The sequence below is a fragment of the Hyperoodon ampullatus genome, assembly GCF_949752795.1.
Source record: "Hyperoodon ampullatus genome assembly, chromosome: 2".
Classification (NCBI taxonomy): Eukaryota; Metazoa; Chordata; class Mammalia; order Artiodactyla; family Ziphiidae; genus Hyperoodon; species Hyperoodon ampullatus.
The window spans coordinates 96,931,944-96,953,242 of NC_136915.1; the positions used below are offsets into that span (position 1 = coordinate 96,931,944).

Consider the following 21,299-nt stretch of genomic DNA (forward strand, 5'->3'; position numbering starts at 1 on the left):
TTAAATTCTCCATTAGTGGGTTTCCTTTCTTTGACTTTCCTGAAAGTCCTGCAGAGTTCTGGTCACAGTGGACGGCACCTCATAGTTCTACACAATGAGTATGTCCTTGAAAAATGAATAAAATAAACTTTTTGGAGGCTAAATTTTCTATTCGGTAGCTGACTGAGTGAAGAGTCTATTACAAACCGCTTCGCAAAGTGAAGAACTCTTTTGTAAAGCGAAGGATCCCTTCGTTTTTCATGAATCGTATGCGTGAATTCGGGATTTCTTAAGATGGTATTAGCTCACAATCCGTCGGTACGCTTTCGCTTTCTGACGTCCCAGGACGTCGAAATTCGGTTGACAGCCTCCCGCTAGAGGGCGCGCAACTGCCCACGGAGAGTCCACCCGCACTGCGCAGCCTCAGTCCAGGAGTGGGCGGGAATTCCCTTACGGACGCCCGTGACGTCACCGGAGGGCGCGGCCCGTGCGTGTGGGCGGGGCCTTCCCCTCAGCGACTGGCGGGGCCCGGCGAACCGCCTTTAACAGCTGAAGTGGGTTGCGAGTGGGAGGCGGCGGCTGGTCCTCAGCGGTGTTTGGGAAGATGGCGCCTCCGGTGACGGACCGGGGGCTGAAGAGCATCGTGTGGCAGAGTGAGTGCGGTGGGGCAGGGGCTGAGAGAGGGAAGGCCAGGAGGCCGCGGCGCCGGGCCCTGCTTTCCTGCCCCAGACCAGCAGTCTCTTGGGGAGCCGCCACGGGCACTCGTTGCTTTGGCTCCCACGTCCATGTTAGCACTTCTTCCTGCTTTCCTTCCCAGCCCTCGTTCTGGCAGCACCAACGATGGGCAGGGTGCGGGAGGACGCGGCCTTCACGCAGGCGTCCGGCACCCTCTGCGCTGGGCTCGGCCGGGCTCTGGACCCGAAACCCCGCCCTGCGTGAGCGGCCCCGGGCCCGGCTTTTCCGCCCGCGGCCCCTGCGCGGTTCCTCGCTTGCGCTGCCTCCGGGGCCCCACCAGTCGGCGATATCTCTCCACCCGAGACAGTGTGAGCGCTGTGTTTCTCTATCCCGCCCCTCCCCTTCTCCCCACGCTTGAGTTTTCCAAGACTGCTTACTCTGCTTATTCGTCTTAGTATCAGCGAGAGTTTTACTAACCGTACTTTACAATGCTTGTCCTTTAAAAAAACAAAAAGAAAACCTCACTGTTAAACAGACCCTTCTTCCCTTCTAGAAGAACCCACTTTCTAAAGAATTCTTGAGAAGGGACCATCGGAATGATTAAATCTCGGGGCAAATCTGCACCTTCACCTCCTCCTTTCCACTCTCGGAGCCACTCTCTTCTGCTAGGACTGTATTATAATACTTACTGGTTACTGATATTCTGCCATTGTGCTGTATCATCTACGACTTTCATAAATATCACTCCACACCTAGGTCTGCCCCCTTAGAGAAGGAATGAAACCGCCAAACAGGAAGAACCATCACTGTTTGGCATTGCTGGGCTCAAAGTAATTATGGTCTAGTAGTGGAAAGGGGTAACATCTAATTAGTATTTCTGGCTCCAGCTTGTTGAGCAAGGAACAGAAATAGTGACTGAGTCAACAAAATTATGGGAGTCACAGAGTTCCTGTGTAAAATTAAAACTCCAAATCGGTTAACTGGCATACTGCTTAACATACTAAAAACAAGGGTATAAATAGAAGGGGAAAAAAAGTTATGAAAATATTTTTTAATTGGATAATTATAAGGTTAGCATTTTGTTTTTCAGAATTTACATGGGTCCCTTTTAAGGTTTGGTAATGTTTTAAAATCACAGTGGCATTTAAATACATTTATATGAAAATGGATAATGAATTGTGTTGTATAATTTCCAAGATGGTCCTTAACATCAGCATTTGTCAGAAAAAAAAGGTTAATGATAGTAACCTCGGTATTGATAGCATGGAAACTAGGCAAGAGGGAGCGTTTACAGGTAACAAAATTTCCGTCTTGTGCTGTTAACTTGAGGTAGCACCGGGATACCTACATGGAGCGTAAGATAAAGAAGAGGGGACACTGAATGGAAGGAAGTGTTATACCGATTAAAAAAAATAGTTCTTCGAATTTTTGTGGAAATAGGAACATAACTAAAAGATAAGATGATATTCATTCAACACTTAGTTTAATTAAAGTAGAGAGAGAAAGAGAAGTGGGAGCCTCTGAGTTCTGTTAGCAAAAGGTGAGAAAGTCTGAAAGAAATGATGGAGGAATCTCCTCAGGGAGAATCATATATTTGGGAAAAGGTTTTGCTAGGTTGAAGGTAGTATAGTTAGGTCAGATTAGAAAGATAAATAAGGTAATCTTCAATTTACCTGTAAAGTAGGGAGAAGGGAATTAATATTTTTTGAACATAACTCTGTGCCAGGCACTGTTCTGTACAAATATCAAAACTATAAGAGTTATTATCTCTTTAACAGATGTTAAAGCTGATACACCTGTTATCATAGCTGCATAATTCTTAATAGACAAAAAGTCAAAAACAACCCAAATGTCCATGGACTGGTGAATGGATAAATAACATGTGGTTATGTCCATACAATGGGATATTATTGGGCAATAAAAAAGAAGGAAGTACTGAAACATGCTACAGTATTGATGATCCTTGGAAACATTATGCCAAATGAAAAGAAGCCAGTTGAAAAGAACCACATATTGTATGACTCCATTCATATTAAATGTCCAGAATAGGCAAATCTATAGAGATTAGTAGAAAATAGATTCGTGGTTTTTTTTTTTTAACTTATTTTATTTTTGGCTGCGTTGTGTCTTCATTGCTGTGTGTGGGCTTTCTCTAGTTGCAGTGAGCGGGGGTAGTCTTGGTTGCCATGGGAGGGCTTCTTGTTGCAGTGGCTCCTCTTGTTGCGGAACACGGGCTCTAGGCGCACGGGCTTCAGTAGTTGTGGTGCGTGGGCTCAGTAGTTGTGACACACGGGTCTAGTTGCTCCGCAGCATGTGGGATCTTCCCGGACCAGGGCTCAAACCCGTGTCCCCTGCATTGGCATGCGGATTCTTAACCACTGCACCACCAGGGAAGCCCTCTTCTAGAGCTTTAAATTCCAAACAGGCCCTGGCAGAATGCAATGGATAATAATGCTTGTGAAAAGTAAACAGTGGGGAAAAGAAAACAGTAGATCAGTTTTGTAATTTTCCCCCATTATTCAATAAATATTATTGAATTCCTATGGAAATACAGCAATAGAAGGCAGACAAGTTCCCAGCCTTCATGAATCTTGCATTCAAGTGGGGAATAATAGAAAATAAGTATGTAAACAAAGAATAAACATGATTATTTCAGTCTGTGATATCTATATATAGAAAGGGACTGTTCTAGGTAGGTGGATCAGGAAAAGTTTCTCTGAGTAGGTGACATTTGAGCTGAGGCCTAAAACATGAGAAGGAATCAGCCTTTAGGGACCACATTAAAACCCCTTTTAAAAATTTAATATTTGAATGCAAAGGGATACATTTATTTACAAAACTAATTCCCATACTTAAAATCAGTAAAAGTTTCTAGTGCTTGGTACTGCTCATTTGCCACTTTTTGCTACGGGGGGGAATGGTCATAAAAATATCACTGATAAAAGATTTTAAATAAAAATTGATGAACTTTATTTGAAAAACACACAGCAAAACAATAGTAATTAAATCGACCATAAAGCAAGTTGAAGCCACCTATGACATTTTTTTCCTTATTCAGTATAGCCTATTTTCTTTCTTGTCTATAAACAATAGTCTAATGTCTAATTCACCTTGTATATTTTAGAGGAAATGTTAGAGAAAATGAACCTAGTAAAATTACAAATAAAAGTAATCAGAATGTATTTATCTGAGCCAACTCTTTGCACATTAAATCATAAGCTTTTTGGGGTTTTTTCACATTTTTCTTCTAGTCCTTATATAGCTTCAGATATATTTTTTATTATTTGTCATTTTGTGACTTCCTTTTTTTAAACAGTTAACATTAACATAACTTTTCCCTCCTCCTTCGAAATCTTTGTAATTAACAATTTTAATCATTCTTAAATACCTTGATGTGGCAAAAAAATTTGATAACAGAAAAGATTGTAAAATAAAATTAATCTTCATCCCTACCCAGACCCCAGACTCCTTTTCCAGAGACAACCACTCAGGTTTCTTATAAATTCCTTGAGAACTTATTTATGCCAATATAGGCATGTATTAAATATATTTTTTTGTTTTTTGTTTCAATCAATTATCTTTGTTTTATGTCTTTTTTCATTCTGGTCACTTCTTTAAGTTTATCTTGTTGAGCAAAATTCTCTTCTTTTACTTTTTGGATATTTGCAGAGTCATGTATTCTTTTAAATCAGTATTTATTGACTACCCTGTGCCGCCCGCTATTCTAGGTGCCTATACTCCTTGACCTCCTGGAGTTTACAATTCAGTGGGAGGAGACAGGTACATAGGTACTAAGTGCTATATTAGCAGCATGAAGAAGTTTCATGGGAGAAGAGAAGAAAAAGGAATTATTTCCTCTCTGCGAGTGGATCAGGGGAGACTCCAAATAGGAGGTAACAGTGAAAGGTAGTAGGATTTTACCAGACAGCGAAATCTGAGCCAAGACCCAAAGATGTGAAAGTATGTGATTGTTTATGGAAGAGGGAATAATTCCTTTTGTTTGAGTACAGAGTATTTGTTGCAAGAAATAGGGGGATGAAGACTAAAAGGTAGATTGGAGCTAAATGTTCAGACATGCTGTAGCAGTGGTGAGCTACTAAAGCTGAAAGGTTTTTTTTCCTCCTTCTCAAACAGCAGTCATCAGCATTTTGGGGACTTACTAGAACAGTGCTGAAAGGAAGTCATTTTCTTGTTCCTAAAGTTTTCATTAAGTATAATGCTAGTGTAAAGTGCACTAATGCTAAATGTGCAGATGGATACATTTAAAAAAAATTTTTTTTATTGGGGTATAGTTGATTTACAATACTGTGTTAGTTTCAGGCGTACAGCAAACTGAATCAGTTATACATATACGTATATACACTCTTTTTTTTTAGATTCTTTTCCCATATAGGACATTACAGGGTATTGAGTAGAGTTCCCTGTGCTATACAGTAGGTCCTTATTAGTTAGTTATTAGTCCTTATTTATTTTTGGCTGCATTGGATCTTTGTTGCTGCACACGGGCTTTCTCTAATTGTGGCGAGTAGGGGCTACTCTTTGTTGTGGTGCGCGGGCTTCTCATTGTGGAGCACAGGCTCTAGGCGCGCAGGCTTCAGTAGTTGTGGCTCACGGGCTCTAGAGCACAGGCTCAGTAGTTGTGGCACACGGGCTTAGTTGCTCCACGGCATGTGGGATCTTCCCGGACCAGGGCTCGAATCCGTATCCCCTGCATTGGCAGGCAGATTCTTAACCACTGCGCCACCAGGGAAGTCCCAGATGGATAAGTTTTTATTCATGTAACTACCACCTAGATTGAGGTATGGAATGTTTCCAAGCACCCCGTAACTCTTCCAAGGCCAAATTCCACCCTTTACCCCAGAGTAACTACTGTTCTGACTTACATTGCCATCAAGCAGTTTTATAGCGGTGGCTTTTTACCTTTACACCCTTATGTTTAAGAGAGGAACACTTCAGGCTGTTTGTTGGTTTTCTTTAAAATATTTATTTATTTGACCGTGCTGGGTCTTGGTTGCGGCACTCAGGGTCTTTGTTGCCACATGCGGGATCTTTTTTAGTATCGGCATGTGGGATCTAGTTCCCTGACCAGGGATGGAACCCAGGCCCCCTGCATTGGGAGCATGGATTCTTAACCACTGGACCACAAGGGAAGTCCCCCTTCAGACTTCTAATTGTAAAGTATTTGCTTGAAGAATAAATATAGAATTTACTAAATTTCTACCTAGAGATAATTGCTTTAATATTTGCCTTTGTATATATTTAGGTGGTCTTATACTAGTCCTCAGTTTTCATGTTGTTCATATCGTTTCATAAATTTTTTTAAACATTTTTTTGATGTGGACCATCTTTTTTAAAGTCTTTATTGAATTTGTTACAGTATTGCTTCTGTTTTTTGTTTTTTGTTTTTTTGGCACGAGGCATGTGGGATCTTAGCTCCCCAACCAGGGATCGAACCCGCACCCCCTGCATTGGAAGGCAAAGTTTTAACCACTGGATCACCAGGGAAGTCCCATTTCATAAAATTTTTAAACAATAAACCTTGAAAGCCCTAAGTGGTCTTTCCCATGAAAATGGGTCAATCTGTTTTTTGTTTTTTGTTTTAAATTTATTTATTTTATTTATTTTTATTTTTGGCTGAGTTGGGTGTTCGTTGCTGTGCGCAGGCTTTCTCTAGTTGCGGCGAGTGGAGGCTACTCTTCATTGCGGTGCTCAGGCTTCTTATTGCAGTGTCTTCTCTTGTTGCGGAGCATGGGCTCTAGGCATGCAGGCTTCAGTAGTTGTGGCTCGTGTGGGGTCTAGAGTGCAGGCTCAGTAGTTGTGGCGCAGGGTCTTAGTTGCTCCGTGGCATGTGGGATCTTCCCGGACCAGGGCTCAAACATGTGTCCCCTGCATTGGCAAGTGGATTCTTAACCACTGCACTACCAGGGAAGTGCAGGTCAATCTGTTTTTATTCAACTAGTAATGAGTATTACTTTTACCTCTGCCCCAGGCCCCTGGGATTACCTTTATAAAGATTCTTACCTGTTCATTTCCTGTTTTCCAGACAAATCAGTTTTTCTTGCATATTTATCAGGTTTATTAGTTTCTCTGTGATTAAAGATAGTTGTACAAGTATACCTTGGCATTGCTGATGCTATACACTACTTTGTTAGTTCTCCTTTTATTTTTCCTTTCAGTGTTTTCACATCCTCTTTGGTGTTACAGTTTTAAATACATTTCCTTTTATATATAGGAGAAACAGAAGGAGCAAAGATAGAGTAATTGGTATTAATAGGTCATTAATTGGGTACCATCTGGACTGGTGGAAGATTAATTTAGTGATTAGGTGGAGGCCAGTTGATGGAGGATGTTGAATAGTAAGAGTCTAGATTTTATTCTGTAGGTAACAGTGAGCATTTGAGAGAATTTTGAGGTGGGTATCGATATAACAGGGCTGTTCTTCAGGAAGATGACTCTGACAACAGTGTGAAAAATGGATTGGAAAAGGTAAAGGGGTTGGAGGTAGAAAGCAGGAAATCCAAACAGGAGATTATTGCAGTAGTTCAGTGAGAGATGATGAGAATCAAGGCAATGCTGGTGACAGTGGCAGTCACCAGAAAGAACAATCAGTACAGCCTAATGATTAGAAAATGGAGGAAAGAGGAAATAGCTGAAGACTATGACTAAGAAGATGACAATAAAACTCATAGAAATGGAGAAGTCTAGAGCAGTTTTTAGGGCATTTAATCTCAATTTGAGTCACATAGGTGCTTAAACCTGTATTGTGTAATGGAAAGAAGTCCAAGGAGAGATGAGGATTTGTGGAAAATTGAAGGATTCCTGGGGGTTAGGGGGAAATAGGGAGAAGTTGGTCAAAGTACAAACTTCCAGTTAGAAGATGAGTAAGTTCTGGGGATATAATGCACAGCATTGTGATTATAGATAACAGTACTGTACTATATAATTGCAAGTTGCTAAGAGAGTAGATCTTAAATGTTCTCACCCCAAAAAAGAAATGGTAATTATGTGAGGTGATGGAGGTGTAAACTAACACTACAGAGGTAATTATATTGCAGTATATGTGTATCAGATCAACACATTGTATACCTTAAAGTTACAAAATGTTACATGTTAATTATATCTCAATAAAGTTGGGGGAAAAATTAAAGGACAGATCTGTTAGAGGATACTTTGATGATGAGTATGGTCTCTGAGGAAGAGTATAGAGCAAGCAGAGCAAAAGTAAGAGAATTGAAGCTTGGGATGTATCCATATTTAGGGTACAAGAGAAATGGATTATAAGGTTAAATAATTCTCATTAATAATTAGAGGAAATACCTTTTTAGTTCTGTCATATTAGTTGATGTGATTTCCTTTGACTCCTCCAAACACATTTTACCTGTAACCACATCACTTTTCATGGATGCCTCTAAGCTCTGTCCACAAAACTAGTTATCTCTTTATCATTTTTGAGATGCTAACACTGACTGGCTTGGTATCCTCAGATTCTAAGGTATCCTCAGATTCTAGTTAGAAATAACGGCAAGCCACATATACTTAAAGTTTTCTGATAACCAAATCAAAAAAAAAAGGTAAAAAGAAACATGAAATTAATTTTTAAAATATATTTTGTTTAACTTGATCTATCCAAAATGTTATCATTGAAACATGTAATCAACATACAAAATGATACTTTAAATTTCTTTTTGTACTAAGTCTTTGAAATCTGGTGTGTATTTTATACTTGCAGGACATCCCAGTTCGGGCTAACCACATTTCAAGTGCTCAGTAGCCGCATGTGACTAGTTTCTGCCATATATGACAGTGCAGTTTCTAAGGTGGTAAAGACTGGAATGAGTTCAGCTAGGGAGCTGTTCACTCTGCTCCATCATAAATTCCATGAGCATTCATTTCTTAAGAGAAAGACATAAATTCGGCAAAAATTAGCAAAATGTCTTTGATTTTCAGCTTGTTTTAGGTATACAGGAATAAAGTAAGCTTAGAAAGGGAAGTACCATAATGTTTCAGTGCCTCAGTGCTACTTGAGAAAATCCTTCCTCTTTGCCTGTAGAATACCAGAATCCACTGCTTTAGGCTTAAATTATGGTTACTTCAGGCTTTTGCCATAAATCTTATATAACATCATCATCTTCCCAGCAAACATATATAAGCCTCTTAATATATCTTAACACTTCCACACTTTCTCAATCACAATAAAACCTTATAGGTCACAATTCTTATGATGAGTATCAGTAACCCTTATTAAATATACCCTCTGCTTGGACATGTCATTTTTTAACATGGTGCCAGAAACTTGTTGGTAAATTTCCAAAAGCATTAACTTAAATATAAATTAAGAAATAGAAAAGTTTAAATGAATTATATAAGTATCTCATTATCAAGAATTAATGGAGCTTCCCTGGTGGTGCAGTGGTTAAGAATCCGCCCGCCAGTGCAGGGGACATAGGTTCGAGCCCTGGTCCAGGAAGATCCCACAGGCCGCAGAGCAGCTAAGCCCATGCACCACAACTACTGAGCCCGTGCTCCACAACAAGAAGCCAACGCAATGAGAAGCCCATGCACTGCAACGAAGAGTAACCCCAGCTCGCCGCAACTAGGGAAAGCCCGCATGCAGCAACAAAGACCCAACACAGCCAAAAATAAAAGTAAACAAAATAAATAAATTAAAAAAAAAGAATTAATGAAAAACAAGAGTTATTGTAATTTACATTTAATTGTATTTTATGTGTCCACATTACTACAGTTTTCAAAATTAACTGAGAATTAATAAAACATTAAATGTGGGAAATTTTTATCTTACAAAGTAGAATAACAGGTATCTGTGTGAATTGCCTCTGTGTATTTTATTTAGTAATTTAAAATACATGTTTAGATTAATTTTGAAAATCATTGCAAGGAACACATTAATAAATATTTACTGATTATAAATAAATTCTGAATATTTGTATCCTAATGCTGTGACACATTTTTGAAAATTGTAGTAAATCAGGAAGAAACTTACTTATCTAGTTTTGATTGTCAGATGTAATTTAGCAATGGGCCAGTTAGGGCTATTCCTGTGGGTTTTTTGTTTTTGTTTTGTCCAGGCCATGGTGGCACGTGGGATCTTAGTTCCCCAGCCAGGGATCCAACCTTGCCCCCTACAGTGGAAGTGCAGAGTCTTAACCACTGGACCACCAGGGAAGTCCCAGTTTCTTGTTTTCATCTTGTTTACTTAGGATTTAAGTAAATAGGAAAAACCAAGTCAGATAATACTTTCAGAAATATATTCCAGATACGTTTATATAATTAAATATGTTAGACTTTTAAAATTTTATTTATTTATTTATTTATTTTTTGGCTGCGTTGGGTCTTTGCTGCTGCATGCAGGCTTTTCTCTATTTGCGTCGAGTGGGGGCTACTCTTCATTGTGGTGCGCAAGTTTCTCATTGTGGTGGCTTCTCTTGTTAAGGAGCACGAGCTTTAGGTGCACTGGCTTCAGTAGTTGCGGCTCATGGGCTCTAGAGCGCAGGCTCAGTAGTTGTGGCGCACGGGCTTAGTTGCTCCACGGCATGTGGGATCTTCCCAGACCAGGGCTCGAACCCGTGTCCCCTGCCATTGGCAGGTGGATTCTTAACCACTGCGCCACCAGGGAAGTCCCTAGCCTTTTTAATAATATTTTTATTCTCAAAGATTAAAAATATATTACAGTTTAAATGTACCCTATAGGTTATGTATTAAAGAGAACTGGATTTTTACTTCGAGTTTAACAAGTGAATGTGCTTTTTATGTAGCTGAGCAATTCCAGTTGATATTTCCCCAGCCATCTTGGACCTTTTGAGTAATTATTCTGACTGTTGATTAAAATTCCTAAATAGTTCTCTTTTTCTTTGCAGAGATAAAAGCAACAGTGTTTGATGACTGCAAGAAAGAAGGCGAATGGAAGGTAGAATTTTCATACTCACATAGAATTTGCATGAAGCTAGAAGCCTTTATTGAGGACTTCTATATATTTTACTTATTATACTTCTATAAATGTATAGGGTCTAGAACCATACTGCTTGTGTTCACATCCTAGCTTTACCTCCTATTAGCTGTGGCTTCTTGAACAAATTACTTGACATCTCTGTGCCTCTGTTTCTTTATCGATAAAATGGGGATGGAAGTACCTCATAGTGTAGTTGTAAATATTAAATGAATTAATCCGTGTAAAATGCTTAAAACAGTGCCTAGAACAATTATTATTCTACAAGTGGCATTTTATAATTTTAAGAAAATTTGATGTTAAACATAACATACATTTAAAATGAACAAGTTCTCTGCTTCAAAATGAAAATATTTCGATTTGCTTACTTACGTATAATATCATATGTCCGTATATTGAGGAAATAAATTTCTAGGTCATGCAAGTTAAATGAATTGAGATAATTTTGCCCACTGTCCTAATATTTTAATTTTATGTTATAAAAAGTTTATAAGTTTGAGTAGGTTTAATGCGTTAAATTCTGTCTTTTGTGAATTCTTGGCAGTCAAATGCTGATAGTATTTCTTAATTTATATTCATTTTAAGATAATGCTTCTAGATGAATTTACCACTAAGCTTTTGGCATCGTGTTGCAAAATGACAGATCTTCTAGCAGAGGGTATAACTGGTAAGTGTTACAAATACTCATCATGAAAAACTTTTTTTATTATGATTGGGAGAGTTTGAAGTATTAATAAATTTTAGTAATTGTGTTTCTCAGGGGGTTATGTTTTATTTTTTTAGTAATTCTAGCCATAATAATTACACTGGACATTCTTTTCTTTGTGAATCTTCAGAATAACCTCTGTAAGGCAGAGTTTTTTCCCTCAGCTGAGACATATAATTAAGCACCCCTAACCAAGACTAAGTTGCCTTATTGAGTTTGTTCTTCAAATTTTTTACTCTTATGTATTTGTTACAGTTTTGTATGCTGATGCACTAGGTTTACCTTAGTATTTTGATTAATGTTTGTGGTTTTCATGTATTGTTTTTAAATGAATAGTAAGATTTATGTCATAAAGTCAACTTTTGTACATATTTACAAGTGTATAAGTTTCTCTTTATTACCTAGAAATGAGACTATTAATTGTAAATTTAAATCAGCTTTAGTGTGGGATTATGGAAAAAAAATCACACTACCACAGTTGCTATCTTCCACTGGGCAGGATTGTGTTAATGAGATTTTAATTTCTCTTACATTTTGGGGAGAATACCAGTATCTTGTAACATTCATAATCATATCATCATCTATATAACTCATCATCCTTTAACTCATCTATTTAAATTTGCCTTCATAACAGCCCTTTAAAGACAGATATTAATACCCCGATTTGTAAAGTGAAAACTGGGACTCAAAGTCAAATATAATTCTTTTATATTTTGGATTCTAGTATAGTATCTGTATCCTCTGTCACTCCTAACTTGTGAGGTTCAAAAGTACACCCAGTATTCAAGAAAGCGTGAGCATTGTGTAGAATGAGAGGATTACCTAAAAAATTTAGCAATGTTTACTTTTTGATATTTATTAATAAAATAATCTTTTATTGTTGATTACATATTCAGTTTGTGGTCTTTACGACCTTCAGTAGAAAATTAAGCTCTGAACTAGAAATTAGAAGATTAAAGCCTTGATTTTTCTACTAACTAGATAGGTGTAATATTGATAAAGCCACTTAAGTTTTTTTACATTCCCAGAGGTCTCTCTGATGTGCAGTTAGAGAACCATTTGATAATATGTGTACAGCACTATGAAGCTACAGAACCCTTTTGCACCGTAAGGAGGTTTTATTGAATTTTTATAGACCATTGTTTCTTACTGTGTGTTCAGTGTTGATTGATATTGTTCAAGGAAAGGACTCTGTGGCCACGTTAGTTTGGGAAACAGCATTAAACAAAGCTAACCAGGTTTCTTTAGGACTTTTTGGAGTTTTTTATATGCTAGCAGATAATGTGGATCCCCTGCAAATAGGTATAGCATTCAGTTTTCTAAACTTATTTGACCACAGTAGCCTTTTTTGGGAAGTGTTATATAGGACTGTGTGTCATGGAGCATATTGCTGTGGATTGTTCTCAATATCCTCCAGCCACTTAGATTTGCTCTGATTTAATCATAATCATATCTACTAACTTGAACATGTCACATTTTTTTGAGTTCCACATCAGCTCACCTGCATTGGCCGTTCAGTGATCAGACTTTCTGTCTGCATTCAGGTCATTTGTGAAAATATTCAGTGTGTTTTGGAACTTTTAAAAAACATGAGAAAAAAATACACCTGTGATGCTGCCTCAGTGTCTCCACTAAAGTCAAGTAAAAACCTTTAAAAAAATAGACTGGGAATTAGATAATTCCTTTGTCACTATTATAGGAATAATCATAAAAACCTTTCCTTTTTTATTGTTTAATAGGTATCCACTTTTCAGTGAACTGAAGAAGTGGCACTTTCTGCTATTGATAACCAGACATTTCAGAATCTTTTCAAAGTCTGTGTTCTAAATCATATTACAACATTTTAACATGCACGTTACTCAAACATAATGCATAGTATGTACAGCATAAGATGACTGTAAGACACTTTATTTTGGTCACTAAGCAATAAAAGTAAATTAATACAGATTTAGCCATAATCTTTTAAAGGTGAAATTACAATTGTTGGGAGTGGAGATAAAAATAAAATTAACTATTTCCTCGGAAATCTTATTTGATATCCTCTCTCACAGAAGCTATGATAAACCTATACTATACTAGTATAAATTTAGGGATGAGAAAATGAATCATCGTATTTAAAAGAGAAGTCCATCAGTAGCCTTCCTTGCATGTCAGATTAATGTTTTAAATTCTTTCTAGGCCCTTTGCCAGTGTGAATCTTGAAAGATGGTTCTCTTGATTTGTAGAATGATACTTTAAGTTAGTATTGTTTTAATATAGCCTTCATAGTTAATTTGACAATTTAGGGCTTACTAGTTTTAAATTCACTTTGTTTTATATTAGTTGTTTATAAAGTTCTTAATTTCAATAATAAAAATATAATTGATTAAATTATGGTGATATTTCATTGTTGAAAAAATGATTTATATTAATGTGTGGTTTTAAAAGAAAAAGTTAATTAGCAATTTATTTAAAGAATGTGATAGCAGTTAAAAACTTAGACTCTGGAGTTGGACAGATGTGAGTTGGAATCCTGTCTCTTCTTTCTTACTGTGTAACTTGGATAAATTTCTTAACTTTTTTAAGCCTCAGTTACCTCATTTGTAAAATACATAAAGGATTGTTATGAGGTTTAACAGATAATTATGCTTAGCCTGATTTCTGATATTATATTTTCTATTATTATAGTAGAATATTTTTTAAGAGAAATACTTTTTTTTTTTTTTTTGCGATACGCGAGCCTCTCACTGTTGTGGCCTCTCCCGTTGCGGAGCACAGGCTCAGGACGTGCAGACCCAGCGGCCATGACTCACGGGCCCAGCCGCTCCACGGCATGTGGGATCTTCCCGGACCGGGGCACGAACCCGTGTCCCCTGCATCAGCAGGCGGACTCTCAACCACTGTGCCACCAGGGAAGCCCAAAGAAATACATATTTTCATTTTAAATGCATTTTCTTGGTTTCTTCATGGCATGTTGATTGCTTCTGCTGGTAGACCTAACTATCAAATAGCTGCTTTATCTTTTTTTTTCATGATGAGCACTTAGCCCAGAGTTTAGGGAAGACACATTTTCAGGACTTTTTAATTTTTCAAATGAAGACAAAGAAAATGTTAAGCCCAGGATATACAATTGTGTTTGTATATTATTATAAATAAAGAAGTACAGTGAATTTCATTTAAAAATTGTTTCAAGTGTATAAATATTTGGTTATATAAAATGACTTTTTTTTTGGTTAGTTGTGGAGAATATTTATAAGAATCGAGAACCTGTCAGACAAATGAAAGCTCTTTATTTTATCTCTCCAACATCAAAGGTGAGTGTTTTGAATCTTTAAAAATTATGTTCTTCAAAATTTTCACCATTGACATGATTTTCTCTTAGAAAATTCAAAGTAATAAAATGTCCTTTATTAGATGCTTAGGAGAGTCTCTCTGTGTTAGAAGATTGTTTCATTTGCATTCTTCCCAATGAGAATATTTAAGTGAAAGAATTCCTTTCTCCCCATCTATTAAAGCAGAATTTAATTATATAAAATGATAGAGTTTCTTTCAATAATTTGTACCCATGCAGTTTCTATTCAACCATAATTTTTAGGAGGATGGAAATGTATGTAAAAGAAATGGTCTTGGATTAATCTTTCATTTATCTTAGTGACTTCCCTATAGTATACATATATGTATGGATGTACACACATATATGTATGTATATATGCATATATGTATATATATATATATATTTTTTATGGGAAAGGAATTTCTTTATAATCTAACCATGATTTAATTCATACTTAAAGCCAAAACTTTAGAGCCATATAGAGTATCAAATTCCTTTATTCTGTATAGTATCTGAGAATGCATTTTCCAACACATCCTTTGGCTTATTCTTAGAATAAGAATGTTAATTTGGCAATTCCAATTTCATTTCTTCTAACTCTAGCAGAGCAGACAGTAGGGAAAAACCCAGATATTTACTATATGGTCTCTATATATTGGCTGCTGGTGGATTTTAATGACGTTTTATATCTTATCTGTAATATAATTTTATAAGATAAAATTCATGATCAGAAAAAATGAAAGAAGCACCATTTTCACTGACTAAATTGGCAGAGGGATTAAAAAAGGTGTGTGTATGTAGACATTTATTTATTTATCTATGTATCCTATTCTAGCTGTCAATACCCATTATCAATGGTTAATGGAGTAGAAACTACTATATACTGCTAGTGGGAGTATAGATTAATACAGCCTTTTTGGAAAATAATTTGCCATATCAAGAACCTTGAAACGTTCTGAATCTTGGAGTTTATTGTAAAAAAAAATCAAATAAATTGTCAAACTAAATTTCAAAAGCAATAAATATATCCAGATAAATTCTTAGCATTAACAAATACTGGTATGAAAGACCATGTGGCCATTGAAAATGAGCTTTCTAGAAAATTTTAATCTATATAAATGTTCATTTTTAATCTTAGTGACAAAAGCAGGATACAAAATTATGTATTCAGTAAAGAATCAAAGGATTCAAAGAAAATGATACCTGAATGTGACTCCTTTATCTACCATAACCAACTCCAGTTTCTCTTCCTGTCCTGAATCCATTACCTCTTGGGTTCTATAGGCCTCTGGGTGTATGTGAGGCCCTGGGCTCCTCGGGTACTTGTAGAGAAACTTGGTGTGAGATTTCCTTCTTCACGGGCTGGGTGAGCACGTGGAGACCAGCATCAGAGAGTTCCCAAGCAAGGGTCATAAAATGACAGATTTCAGGAAGAGTTTGTGTATAAGAGATCTGTGAACCCCAGGGGAAAGTTGGGTGGATTTTTGCTTTTATACCTACAGCCCTCAGGAGGAGAAACTTCTTTGCCTTCCTCTTCGCCTTCCTCTTCTTATGGTACTGCCTCTATTTAGGATACTCCAACAACTAAACCTAAGCTTCAAGTGAGCTGACAAAGGGAAGCAACCACACATCTAAGTAGGTCAGGTGGCCAGAGAGAGACGGTTTAATAAGAATTTTAAAAAGGGCACATCTAGCAACATATAGGGGCTTGGAGGGAAGAATGATAACCAGAACAGAAAAATAGTACACTTAAGAAGAGTGTGGTATAGCACATAAACTTTCCAAAGCTCAGAAGTGTATTTTCTCAGTTAAATAGTTAATTGAAGAGGATAATCACTATGGAAATTTGAATTAATAGTCTAAAAGATAAAAATGGAGTATCTCAAAGCAAAAAAACAATCACTGAAATCATCAGGGGAAGGATAAGAGACTTGCGGGATAGATTCATGAGCTCTAACAGAAATATACTAGTTCTAGGAGTTGCAGGAGGAGAAAAAGGAACAGATGGATGAGAGAATTAAATTGTTCTTCATTTTTGCTTTCAGGCTACTGTATCTTTAAAACTACCAGCATAGAGGCAAATACTACTAGACTATACTACCTGTGCTCCCTCCTCTTCGCAGTCTGCCAACCTTTGGCTTTTTCATTCTAATCCCCCTTGACAATTTTAGCTCCTAGCTCACTGTCAGTCTGTTCAGCAGTTCTCCAGTCATAGTCTGGATGGTTTCATTTTCCCTGTAGGTAATGCTTTCAGTACGTTCATTGACTTCTCAATTCCTTGATTTGTTATCTTCCAGTGGTCTTTGTCTTTTATGTTGCTTCAGCTTCTCAGTCACTTGACCATTCCTAGAACTCCTCGTCACCAAAACAGCACTCTGTTCATACATTTTACCTTACTGCTTACTATGCTTCTAGCTATAACTGGCTAGACAACATAGCATCTTAAAAAATCAGTTCATAAAAAAAAAAAAAATCAGTTTATAAATTAATCTTTTGACAGTTAAGGTTTTACTTTATCATCAAAATAATCTTAGTTATTTCAAAAGCTAGCATATTTAAATTAGTATTTGATAAAATGTATATTAACATCTAACCTTTTTTAAGTCTGTAGACTGTTTTTTACGTGATTTCGGAAGTAAATCGGAGAACAAATACAAAGCAGCATATATCTACTTCACTGACTGTAAGTAGCTTTGTAAAGGTTATTGCTTCATTATTTCAAATCCTGTTAATTATGAAGTATTTCTTATAATGCTGTTTTAGTACTAGTGACTATTTATTGTTTGTTCTAATTAGGTTAGAAAGAATCTAAAAATATAAGATTATTTCTATGCTAATTCATGGTAAGGTGATAGAAAATTAAATCATTCCAAACTGGTTTCAAAAGATAGTCATTTTTGCTGGTATACAGGGGTGAGGGGGTTGATGGAGAGGGCTATCCCTCAAATTCTGTGCCAATAACAGGAAGAATTCTTCTTTAAATAAAAGTTTCAACTGGGGATTTGATTATATAATAAAAAAATAAGACCCTTTGGGAGATACACTGAAGAAACTGCCATCTGTTTGCTTATATTAAGGGAGAAAACCTATCACATTTCTTTTTCTATGCTGTACATTCAAATAAAAAGCAGCTTTCTATATTATTTTTCCTGTAAATTTTAATCTCATACCTAGTAGTAGCTTGCATTTTTTAAAAGCCCATATCATAAGCATTTGTCATTTAAGTAACCTTATTATACAGAAATTCATGTTTATGGAATTGATAAAATTTAATGAGTATGAAGCCTCTTTTAATTTAAGGAATTTTGAGGGTAAAGAACAACATGTTAAAAGACAGCAGAAGCCAGTGGTTGATACTCCAACCTAGTTTTAGTGAAACTATATAAGCAGTTAGGTAGAAGGGGGGGAAAAGACAGGTTCTAAGGTCCAGAACTTACTAGTTTAGAGGCTTAGAATTTCCTGACACTAGAGGATATCCTGTAATTCAAGGAAAAATTAAAAATTTGTGTGGTGTGGCTGCACTTAGTGGCAGATTTAGAAAAGTAGTATAAATTCCTAAAAGTTCTGAAAGTCCTATGAAAGTTTATTAAGTCCTTAGTTTGGACTTGATTTTCCTTCCTAACAATTTTAGTTTGCTGTGTTAGCAGCTCTCTAAGGAAATATATCTTAGGTTACGGTGGATATGAATGGGGAAAGTGGAATTTCTATTACAGCCCTCATTACTAGAATGCATCTGTTCTATAAAGTGAAAAGCAGTATTTACATATTTTCTCTGTCCTCATAGTAAATTACTTTGTGAAAGTCAGTAATTATATATAAAAGATAAATATTCTTGGATGTTGGAATGATTTACTCAAAAGAAGGAAAATTTAGATGCAGCTATATGCTTTGATTTTTTCTTTTTTCCCTCTCAGTTTGCCCTGATAGTCTCTTTAACAAAATTAAGGCTTCTTGCTCCAAGACAATAAGAAGATGTAAAGAAATAAATATTTCCTTCATTCCACTTGAATCTCAGGTACTTTCTATTTTTATTTTTTTAATTTAATTTTTATTAAAAAAAATTTTTTTTTGAGCAGAGAAAGGTTTGTTGCAAGGGTCAAGCAAGGAGAATGGGCAGCTTGTGCTCAGGAGACCCAAATGCCTTTTATTTTTAAGTTTAGCTTATAATGGATTTTAAAATTCAGTTTTATGAACTTATTTGTTAATAAGGTTTATCCTAAAGATGTTTTATATATTATGTATTTGGTGAAGTTTGAACAATCCACAAATAAACATTTCCTCTGATGAAGGGAGGAACATGAGTACTAAATTGGAATATAACATTAATAATAAAAGTGGACTTAAATTTCACATCTCCCGCTAAGTCCTGTGTGTGTCAAGGTTTACAGCCCTATCAGATTATGAAACCAAAAGATTTTTAGCATAATGTTTTGTTAAATGACTCCAAAGAGATAAATACTTTTAGCTTCTGTAACCATTTGTGATATTAAAACAAAGTTCTTCAGTAAACTTTTTACATAATGTTATATAAACTATTATTTATTTTAATTTATAAAATGAAGGATTTTTGTAGATTTGTTTTGCCTTTGGAATAGTTAATGAGCCTTCAATTAATAATTGCAGACACGTAGTACTTTCTCTGTGTCACTTTCCTAAATGCTTCACATAAATGTATGCATGTAATCTTCACAATAGCCCTATGAATAGATGATAATTCTATCTACATTTTAAAGATGGGAAAATCAAAGAGGTTAAGTAACTTGCCGTAATCACACAGCTAGTGCATTGTTTAGCTCTGTTCTCTGTGTTTGGATTCCAACATTTCATAGAATTGAAATAGTTTACTGTTGTTTGGAACTCTAAGGTCAATATTTTAAGAAATAGAATGGTCCTGGATAATGAGTTTTTCTTTTAAGCTGTTGCTGGGTTTTTGGGGGGGGGTTCTTGGTTTGTTTTTTTTTTAATATTATTTATTTATTTGGCTGCATCGGGTCTTGGTTGCGGCACGTGGAATCTTCGTTGAGGCACACATGATCTTTCTTTGCAGTGCCCGGGCTTCTCTCTAGTTGTGGCATGTGGGTTTTTCTCTCTCTAGTTGTGGCATGCGGGTTTTCTCCTCTCTAGTTGTGGCGTGTGGGCTTAGTTGCCCCGTGGCATGTGGGATCTTAGTTCCCCGACCAGGGATCAAACCTGCGTCCCCTGCATCGGAAGGCAGATTCTTTACAACTGGACCACCAGGGAAGTCCCTAAGCTGTTGCTGTTTTTGACAAAGAAAGACCATAATCAAGTTTGTAAAATTTTAAGATATCTGCTTAACATTAAACTGTTTTCCAAAGGTTACCTTTAGATTTATTCTTTTTAATATGATATGCAAGCTCAGTGTAGGGTGAAAATGGGCATCCTAAAATGATGTGGGATTAAACAGTGGTGTGATAAATATGACAAATGTGTCCAGAGCATCTTGCTGCACAGAAGATAAATGTGGTTTTAGCCTCAGAATTCAGTAAATTTCAGTAATTGCTGTATTTGGAGGAGAGGTTTGTGTATATATCTGACTAATTTGATGGCTGATGGAAATAACTTGTCTTTGTGTGTATAGACAAATCTCATGAGACTCTTCTACTTACCAGTCTTTGCAAAATGTTGTGATTATTTAAGGTCCTATCTGTTGGCTATGTTTTTCCCCTAAGAAGTTTTTTCTTTTAATTTACTTCCTTGATAAATATCTTAAGGGAGTTTACTTAATAAATTTAACTGTTACGGGGAAATTACAGTGAAAATTGTAATTTTCTCAGTTTTGTATTGTGACCTTTTGTTTGTTTGCAAGTGAAGATATGAATGAAATACCGCTAACTGCTTTGAGCTGTAAGCAAAGGCCTGTGTGAGCGTTTATCAAGAGCATGTGCAGTGGACATTGTCTTCTAGATGCAAAGAGTATGCTATGAAAAGATAATCAAGATATGTGCCCCACCCTCATCCGAGAGCTGTGAAAGAGATACAAAGTATTACGCATCTTCAAAACAATATCAGTTAAGATTAGGTTCAACTACATATAACAGGACAACTTAAACTTTCAGTGTTTAACCAAGTTGGAAATTTATTTCTTGCTAATATACAAAAAGTCAGGAAGTGGGCTATATATGGCCGATATGCTGGCTCTACAAAGTTGTCAGGGGCCTGGTCTCTTAGGGATGGCCCTCATGATCCAAGATGTCTGTAGAATTATTACATTCTCATTTGAGGAAGGAGGATGAAGGAGAGAAAGAAGAAAGTACATTTTCATTTATATCTTATTAGCTAAAATTTAGTCACATAGCAATACCCAAGTGCATGGAAAATGGAAATGTAGTCTTTTAGCTGAGTGTATGGCTGCTTACCCCACATAATTGGTATGATTACTGAAAAGTAAGGGAACAATGGTTTTTTAGGAGGCAGCTCATAGTCTGCCACAAGAGGAGATTAATTCTTACTAGGAAAATGAGAAATCACTTGAAAAATAGAATTTCATAAGGTAGTAATGAAGAGGGAAGAAATATTCTAAGAAGTGAGCATAGCGTGAGTGCAAAGATACAGAAGCAGGAAAGTGCAGGGGAGCAGCAGGAATAAGGATTATAATGGGTGATGGTATGATAGATAAGGCTGTGTCTGTAGGTAGGTTGGGA

General features: G+C 36.4%; 1 protein-coding gene across 1 annotated transcript in view; it reads left to right on the forward strand.

Annotated features, from left to right (window-relative positions):
• Positions 1-583: 583 nt before the first annotated feature.
• Positions 584-21,299, forward strand: part of STXBP3 (syntaxin binding protein 3) — a gene marked incomplete at both ends in the record, with an annotated part of 53,572 nt that continues 32,856 nt past the window's right edge. Inside the window, 6 exons of the mRNA XM_079698343.1 lie at positions 584-632; positions 10,530-10,579; positions 11,204-11,285; positions 14,541-14,617; positions 17,242-17,320; positions 18,552-18,652. Of these exons, the coding sequence (XP_079554469.1) occupies positions 584-632; positions 10,530-10,579; positions 11,204-11,285; positions 14,541-14,617; positions 17,242-17,320; positions 18,552-18,652 (438 nt within the window). The remainder of the gene's footprint in view (positions 633-10,529; positions 10,580-11,203; positions 11,286-14,540; positions 14,618-17,241; positions 17,321-18,551; positions 18,653-21,299) is intronic.